General features: G+C 61.8%; 1 protein-coding gene across 1 annotated transcript in view; it reads right to left on the minus strand.

Moving 5' to 3' along the window:
* LOC308051356 (methyl-CpG-binding domain protein 1-like) overlaps positions 1-6,955 on the minus strand; it is a gene marked incomplete at its 3' end in the record, with an annotated part of 37,115 nt that extends 30,160 nt beyond the window's left edge. Inside the window, exons 1-3 of the mRNA XM_080361737.1 lie at positions 6,912-6,955; positions 4,110-4,228; positions 708-822 (exon numbers count right to left, since the gene is read on the minus strand). Coding sequence (XP_080217863.1) covers positions 708-822; positions 4,110-4,219 — 225 coding nt within the window. The 5' untranslated portion in view covers positions 4,220-4,228; positions 6,912-6,955. The remainder of the gene's footprint in view (positions 1-707; positions 823-4,109; positions 4,229-6,911) is intronic.
* Positions 6,956-9,053: the final 2,098 nt, after the last annotated feature.

The following is a 9,053-nucleotide window of genomic DNA, read 5'->3' on the forward strand; positions in this document are numbered from 1 at the left end:
CGGGACCCCCCCCAATTTTGGGGACCCCACTCCATTATTAGGGACCCCTCCACATTATTAGTGACCCCCCCTTAATATTAGGACCCCCCATTATTAAGGACCCCTCGTACTATTTGGGGACCCCCCTTAACCCCCCATGTAACCCACTGGACCTTCAATCCCCCCATTCACTTCAATGGGGCTCCCTTAACATTTTAAGGTGTCCCCCCCAAATTTCGGGACCCCCCCCAATTTTGGGGACCCCACCCCATTATCGGGGACCCCCCTCTATTATTAGTAACCCCCTATATGTAGAAACTCCCCCATTATTAAGGACCCCCCGTACTATTTGGGGACCCCCCTTAACCCCCCATGTAACCCAATGGACCTTCAATCCCCCCATTCACTTCAATGGGGCTCCCTTAACATTTTAAGGTGTCCCCCCAAAATTTCGGGACCCCCCTCAATTTTAGGGACCTCACCCCATTATCGGGGACCCCCTTCTATTATTAGTAACCCCCTATATATAGGAACCCACCCATTATTAGGGACCCCCTCCAAATTTTTGGGGACCCCCCCCTTAACCCCCCATGTAACCCAATGGACTTTCAATCCCCCCCATTCACTTCAATGGGGCTCCCTTAACATTTTAAGGTGTCCCCCCCAAGTTAGGGGACCCCCCCCCCAATTTTGGGGACCCCCCCCCATTATTGGGGACCCCCCCGTACCTTGGGGGGTCCCGATCTCTCCCGCCCGTTCTTGAAGTCGAAGTTGTCGAGGTCGCGTTCGGGTCCCAAAAACCGACTCAGTTCGATTTTGCTGCGGAATTTCTGCCCCGTGGGGCTTTTGGGGGGGTCCCCAAAATTAGGGGGGGTCCCCAAAATTAGGGGGGGTCCCCAATAATGGGGAGACCCCAAAATATCCCTAAGAGAGGTTGTTGGGTTATAGGGAGACCATGAAAGTCAATGGGAAGTAATGGGGGGGACAAATAGGGGTCCCCAAAATAAGGGGGGGTCCCCAATATTATGGAGGGGTCCCCAAAATAAGGGGGGGTCCCCAAAATATCCCTAAGAGGGGTTGTTGGGTTATAGGGAGACCATGAATGTCAATGGGAAGTAATGGGGGGACAAATGGGGGGTCCCCAAAATAAGGGGGGGGTCCCCAAAATAAGTGGGGGGGTCCCCAATATTATGGGGGGGTCCCCAAAATAAGGGGGGGGACCCCAAAATATCCCTAAGAGGGGTTGTTGGGTTATAGGGAGACCATGAAAGTCAATGGGAAGTAATGGGGGGACAAATGGGGGGTCCCCAAAATAAGGGGGGGGTCCCCAATATTATGGGGGGGTCCCCAAAATAAGGGGGGGTCCCCAAAATATCCCTAAGAGGGGTTGTTGGGTTATAGGGAGACCATGAATGTCAATGAGAAGTAATGGGGGGGAACAAATGGGGGGTCCCCAAAATAAGGGGGGGGACCCCAAAATATCCCTAAGAGGGGTTGTTGGGTTATAGGGAGACCATGAAAGTCAATGGGAAGTAATGGGGGGGACAAATGGGGGGTCCCCAAAATAAGGGGGGGGGTCCCCAATATTATGGGGGGTCCCCAATATTATGGGGGGTCCCCAATATTATGGGGGGGTCCCCAAAATATCCCTAAGAGCGGTTGTTGGGTTATGGGGAGACCATGAATGTCAATGGGAAGTAATGGGGGGGACAAATGGGGGTCCCCAAAATAAGGGGGGATCCCCAAAATAAGGGGGGGGTCCCCAAAATTAGGGGGGGTCCCCAATAATGGGGGGACTCCAAAGTACCCCTAAGAGGGGTTGTTGGGTTATAGGGAGACCATGAATGTCAATGGGAAGTAATGGGGGGGAACAAATGGGGGGTCCCCAAAATAGGTGGGGGGGTCCCCAATATTATGGAGGGGTCCCCAAAATAAGGGGGGGGGACCCCAAAATATCCCTAAGAGGGGTTGTTGGGTTATAGGGAGACCATGAAAGTCAATGGGAAGTAATGGGGGGACAAATGGGGGGTCCCCAAAATAAGGGGGGATGCCCAAAATAAGGGGGGGGGCCCCAATATTATGGGGGGGTCTCCAATAATGAGGGGACCCCAAAATATCCCTAAGAGGGGTTGTTGGGTTATAGGGAAACCATGAATGTCAATGAGAAGTAATGGGGGGGAACAAATGTGGGGTCCCCAAAATAAGGAGGGGTCCCCAAAATAAGGGAGGGACCCCAAAATATCCCTAAGAGGGGTTGTTGGGTTATGGGGAGACCATGAAAGTCAATGGGAAGTAATGGGGGGGACAAATGGGGGGTCCCCAAAATAAGGAGGGGGGGTCCCCAATATTATGGAGGGTCCCCAATATTATGGGGGGTCCCCAAAATATCCCTAAGAGCGGTTGTTGGGTTATAGGGAGACCATGAATGTCAATGGGAAGTAATGGGGGGGACAAATGGGGGTCCCCAAAATAAGGGGGGATCTCCAAAATAAGGGGGGGGTCCCCAATATTATGGGGGGGTCTCCAATAATGGGGGGACCCTAAAATATCCCTAAGAGGGGTTGTTGGGTTATAGGGAGACCATGAAAGTCAATGGGAAATAATGGGGGGACAAATGGGGGGTCCCCAAAATAAGGGGGGGTCCCCAATATTATGGGGGGGTCCCCAAAATAAGGGGAGGGACCCCAAAATATCCCTAAGAGGGGTTGTTGGGTTATAGGGAGACCATGAAAGTCAATGGGAAGTAATGGGGGGACAAATGGGGGGTCCCCAAAATAAGGGGGGGTCCACAAAATAAGGGGGGGGACCCCAAAATATCCCTAAGAGGAGTTGTTGGGTTATGGGGAGACCATGAAAGTCAATGGGAAGTAATGGGGGGAACAAATGGGGGGTCCCCAAAATAAGGGGGGGGGTCCCCAAAATTATGGGGGGGGGTCCCAATATTATGGGGGGATCCCCAATAGTGGGGAGACCCCAAAATACCCCTAAGAGGGGTTATTGGGTTATAGGGAGACCATGAAAATCAATAGGAAGTAATGGGGGGGAACAAATGGGGGGTCCCCAAAATAAGGAGGGGGTCTCCAATAATATGGGGCGGGGTTTAAGACCCGGGGGGCGGGGTTTTGGACCCAGTGGGCGGGGTTTAGGAGCTGGGGGTGGGGCTTAGGACCCAGGGGGCGGGGCTTAGGACCCGGGGGCGGGGTTTAGGACTGGGGGGTGGGGCTTAGTACACGGGGGTGGGGTTTAAGACACAAGGGGCGGGGTTTAGGACCAGGGGGGCGGGGCTTAGAACCTGGGGGGGCGGGGTTTAGGATGCAGAGGTGGGGTTTAGGACCCAGGGGGCGGTGTTTAGGACCGGGGGGGTGGGGCTTAAGTCTGGGGGGGCGGGGTTTAAGCCACAGGGGGTGGGGTTTAGTACCGGGGGGGGAGGGGGGGGAGGGGCGGGGCTTAAGACCGGGGGGGCGGGGCTTAGGAACTGGGGGGTGGGTTTTAAGACATGGGGGAGGGGTTTAGGACCCGGGGGGCGGGGCTTAGGACCCAGGGGGGCGGGGCTTCAGGTGCATGGTTTAGGACCCAGTGGGCGGGGTTTAGGTCCCAGGAGGCGGGGTTTAGGAACTGGGGGGTGGGGTTTAGGAGCAAGGGGGCGGGGTTTAAGCCCTATAGGGCAGGGTTTAGGAGCTGGGGGGTGGGGTTTAAGACACAGGGGCGGGGTTTAGGACCCAGGGGGCGGGGTTTAGGTCCCAAGGGGCAGGGTTTAAGACCCAGGGGGCGGGGTTTAGGAGCCGGGGGGCGGGGCTTAGGGGGTACCTCTGGTAGTAGGTATCGGAGCGGGTTTATGAGCCATGGGGTGGGGTTTAAGACAGGGGGCGGGGTTTAGGACCTGGGGGGCGGGGTTTAGGACCAGGGAGGTAGGAACCCGAGGAGTGGGGTTTAGACCCCGGGGGGCGGGGTTTAGGAGCTGGGGGGGCGGGGTTTAGGACTGGGGGGGCGGGGTTTAAGATGCAGGGGTGGGGTTTAGGACCTAGAGGGCGGGGTTTAGGACCCAAGGGGTGGGGTTTAAGACGCAGTGGGCGGAGTTTAGGACCCGGGGGCGGGGTTTAGGAGCCAAGGGGGCGGGGCTTAGGGGGTACCTCTGGTAGTAGGTGTCGGAGCGGCCGCAGGTGGCTCCGGATTTGCGAAAGGCCTCTCGGCGCCGCCAGCCCGGGCCCAGCGCCGGGCACTCCACCCAGCCCTCCGCCATCCCGCGCTACTGCGGGAACCGGGCGCGTCAGGCCCCGCCCACCGGCCGCAGACCCCGCCCACTGGGTGCAAGCCCCGCCCACCCGCTGCCAACCCCGCCCAGGAGGTACAAGCCCCGCCCAGGAGGTACAAGCCCCGCCCACCGGGTGCAAACCCCGCCCACCGGGTGCAAACCCCGCCCATGACACTTAGAGCCCACCCACAACACTTAGACCCCGCCCATGAGGTGGAAACCCCGCCTGCAACACTTAGGCTCCGCCCACGGTGTGCAAACCCCACCCATGAGGTGCAAGCCCCGCCCACCGGCTGCAAGCCCCACCCACCGGCTGCAAACCCTGCCCACGTGCATCAAACCCCGCCCACTGGCTGCAAGCCCCGCCCACCGGCTGCAAACCCCGCCCACCGGGTGCAAACCCCGCCCACAACACTTAGATCCCACCCACAACACTTAGACCCCACCCACGAGGTGCAAACCCCGCCCACCAGCTGCAGACCCCGCCCACGAGGTGCAAACCCCGCCCACCGGCTGCAGACCCCGCCCACAGCACTTAGAGCCCACCCACAGCACTTAGGCCCCGCCCACGAGGTGCAAACCCCGCCCACCAGCTGCAGACCCCGCCCACGAGGTGCAAACCCCGCCCACCGGCTGCAGACCCCGCCCACAGCACTTAGGCTGTGCCCACGAGGTGCAGACCCCGCCCACCGGCTGCAAACCCCGCCCACCGGGTGCAAACCCCGCCCACCGGCTGCAAATCCCGCCCACCGGCTGCAAGCCCCGCCCACACCACTTAGGCCCCGCCCACGAGGTGCAAACCCCGCCCACTAGGTGCAAGCCTCGCCCACCGGCTGCAAACCCCTCCCATGACACTTAGAGCCCACCCACAGCACTTAGGCCCCGCCCACGAGGTGCAAACCCCGCCCACACAGCTTAGGCTCCGCCCATGAGGTGCAAACCCCGCCCACCGGCTGCAGACCCCGCCCACAGCACTTAGAGCCCACCCACAGCACTTAGGCCCCGCCCAGGATGTACAAACCCCGCCTACTGGGTGCAAACCCCGCCCATGACACTTAGAGCCCACCCACAACACTTAGGCCTCGCCCACGAGGTACAAACCCCGCCCACTGGGTGCAAACCCCGCCCACCGGGTGCAGACCCCGCCCACCCACTGCAGACCCTGCCCACAGGGTGCAAACCCCGCCCACAGGGTGCAACCCACGCCCACTGGCTGCAAACCCCGCCCACGACACTTAGAGACCACCTACAACACTTAGGCCCCGCCCACCAGCTACAAACCACGCCCACCAGGTGCAAGCCCCGCCCACCGGCTGCAAACCCCGCCCATGACACTTAGAGCCCACCCACAACACTTAAGCCCCGCCCACAAGGTGCAAACCCCACCCACAGCACTTAGAGCCCACCCACACCACTTAGGCCCCGCCCACAAGGTGCAAATCCCGCCCACCGACTGCAGACCCCGCCCACAGCACTTAGAGCCCACCCATAGCACTTAGGCCCCGCCCACGAGGTGCAGACCCCGCCCACTGGCTGCAGATCCCTCCCATGAGGTGCAAGCCCCGCCCACAGCACTTAGAGCCCACCCACAACACTTAGGCCCCGCCCACCAGCTACCAACCACGCCCACCAGGTGCTGACCCCACCCACCGGCTGCAGACCCCGCCCATGAGGCGCAAACCCCGCCCACGAGGTGCAAACCCCGCCCACACATTTAGAGCCCACCTGCAACACTTAGACCCCGCCCACGAGGTGCAAGCCCCGCCCACACCAGTTAGGCTCTGCCCACGAGGTGCAAACCCCACCCACTGGGTGCAAACCCCGCCCACTGGCTGCAAACCCCGCCCACAACTCTTAGGCCCCGCCCATGAGGTACAAGCCCTGCCACAACACTTGTCCTGGGCAGTACAAGCCACGCCCCCAAACCCCAAGCCCCGCCCCGAGCAACCAAAGCTCCGCCCCCTCCCCACCATCCTGTCCAGGCACCACAAGCCCCGCCCACAAGCCTCAAGCCCCGCCCACAAGCTCCACTACCTCATTACAACCCTGTACTGGGTGGCACAAGCCCCGCCCACAAGCCCCAAGCCCCGCCCCCGGCCTCAAGCCCCGCCCCCTCCTCACCCCCCTTGTCCCGGACACCACAAGGCCCGCCCACAAGCCCCAAGCCCCGCCCCCTCCTCACCCCCCTGTCCCGGGCACCACAAGCCCCGCCCACATCACCCAGGTTCCCCCCAAGCTCCGCCCCCAAACACCCCAGGCCACGCCCCCTCCCCCCCACGTGCAGCCCCAAAACCGCCGCATTTCCCCCCAAAACTCGTTTCTTCCCCCAAATCTTCACTTTTTACCCCCAAATAACCCCAAAATCGCCCCTTTTGACCCCACAAACACCCCCAAAACTCCTCATTCCCACCGCAGCCCCAAAATCGCCCCTTTTTCACCCATTTTCTCCCCGAGCCCGTTTTTCCCGCCAAAACCCCCAAAGCCGCCGCTTTTCCCGCCGAAAAGCCCCAAAACTCCGCGTTTTCGCCCCAAAACCCCCCGAAGCGCCATTTTTTCCCCCTCAACCCGCCCCTTTTCCCCCAAAGCGCCGCTTTTCCCCCCAAACTCGCCCCTTTTTGCCCGATTTTGCCCTTTTTCGCCCCATTTTCGGCGCCTTTTTCCCGTTTCCCGCCCCCGGTACCGTTCCCGCCATCTCGTGGCGCAGCAGCGGCCGCCGGCGCTACCGGAAGCGGAAGTGAAGGGGGGTGGTGAGGGCACGTGACGCGGCGGCGACCAATAGGAACCGAGAAGCCGGGGGGGGGGAAGGGGGCAGGGTTTGTTTTTCGGCACGTGACCCAGCGGTGGGCGGGGATATTCAAATGAAGAGACCACGTGGTGCAGAGGGCTCCGCCCCTCCTCTGGCCGCCTCGGGGGCACGTGACGTTAGGGGCGGGGTTATGTTAATGAGGCGTGCGGGCAGCGGCGGGGTGGGCGGGGCTATGCAAATGAGCGGAGGCGCTCCCGGCGGCCCCCGCGGCGCCTCCATAGAGCCCTATGGAGCCCTATAGAGCCCAATACAGCCCTATAGCGCCCCATAGTGCAATATAGGGACCTATAGAGCCATATACAGCCCCATAGATCCCCACAGAGATCTATAGAGCCCCATAAAGCCCCATAGAGCCATATAGGGACACATAGAACCCTATAGAGCCCCCCCAAGTGCCCCCTATAGAAACCCCTGTGGCCCCATAGAGCCCCCCCCCAGCCCCTATAGAATCCCCCTTGCCCTATAGAAACCCCTATAGCCCCACAGAGCCCCCCCAGCCGCTTCCTTTGACACCCATTTTATTGAGGGGGAGGGACCCAGGCATCCGGGAGGGACCCAGGCGTCCAGGGCAGCCCAAGAGTTCTGGGTGGGGGAGACTTGGGGAGGGGACCCAGGCGTCCGGGAGGGACCCAGGCGTCCAGGGATGAACACAAAGTGTCCAGGAAAAGGGACCCAGGCGTCCGGGGGGATACCCAGGTGTCAAGGGGGAGGGACCCAGGCGTCCGGGGCAGCCCAGGACTTGAAGGTGAAGGAGACTTTGGGAGGGGACCCAGGCGTCCGGGAAGGGACCCAGGCATCCAGGAAGGGACCCAGGCATCCAGGAAGGGACCCAGGCGTCCGGGAGGGACCCAGGCGTCCGGGGATGAACACAAAGTGTCCAGGAAAAGGGACCCAGGCGTCCGGGGGGATACCCAGGTGTCAAGGGGGAGGGACCCAGGCGTCCGGGGCAGCCCAGGACTTGAAGGTGAAGGAGACTTTGGGAGGGGACCCAGGCGTCCGGGAAGGGACCCAGGTGTCCGGGAAGGGACCCAGGCATCCAGGAAGGGACCCAGGCGTCCGGGAGGATACCCAGGGGTTCTAGGGGGGGACCCAGGCATCCGGGGCAGCCCAAGAGTTGTGGGTGGGGGAGACTTGGGGAGGGGACCCAGGCGTCCGGGAGGGACCCAGGCGTCCGGGAGAGGACCCAGGCATCCGGGGGTGAACACAAAGGGTCCAGGAAAAGGGACCCAGGCGTCCGGGAGGGGACCCAGGCGTCTGGTGCACCCCAAGACTTGTGGGTGGGGGAGACTTGGGGAGGGGACCCAGGCGTCCGGGAGGGACCCAGGCGTCCAGGGATGAACACAAAGTGTCCAGGAAAAGGGACCCAGGCGTCCGAGAGGGACCCAGGCGTCCGGGGATGAACACAAAGTGTCCAGGAAAAGGGACCCAGGCGTCCGGGGCAGCCCAAGAGTTCTGGGTGGGGGAGACTTGGGGAGGGGACCCAGGCGTCCGGGAGGGACCCAGGCGTCCGGGGATGAACACGAAGTGTCCAGGAAAAGGGACCCAGGCGTCCGGGGGGATACCCAGGTGTCAAGGGAGAGGGACCCAGGCGTCCGGGGCAGCCCAGGACTTGAAGGTGAAGGAGACTTTGGGAGGGGACCCAGGCGTCCGGGAAGGGACCCAGGCATCCAGGAAGGGACCCAGGCGTCCGGGAGGGACCCAGGCGTCCGGGGATGAACACAAAGTGTCCAGGAAAAGGGACCCAGGCGTCCGAGAGGGACCCAGGCGTCCGGGGATGAACACAAAGTGTCCAGGAAAAGGGACCCAGGCGTCCGGGGCAGCCCAAGAGTTCTGGGTGGGGGAGACTTGGGGAGGGGACCCAGGCGTCCGGGAGGGACCCAGGCGTCCGGGGATGAACACAAAGTGTCCAGGAAAAGGGACCCAGGCGTCCGGGGGGATACCCAGGTGTCAAGGGGGAGGGACCCAGGCGTCCGGGGCAGCCCAGGACTTGAAGGTGAAGGAGACTTTGGGAGGGGA

This window comes from Nesoenas mayeri (genome assembly GCF_963082525.1).
Source record: "Nesoenas mayeri genome assembly, chromosome: 38".
Lineage (NCBI taxonomy): Eukaryota > Metazoa > Chordata > Aves > Columbiformes > Columbidae > Nesoenas > Nesoenas mayeri.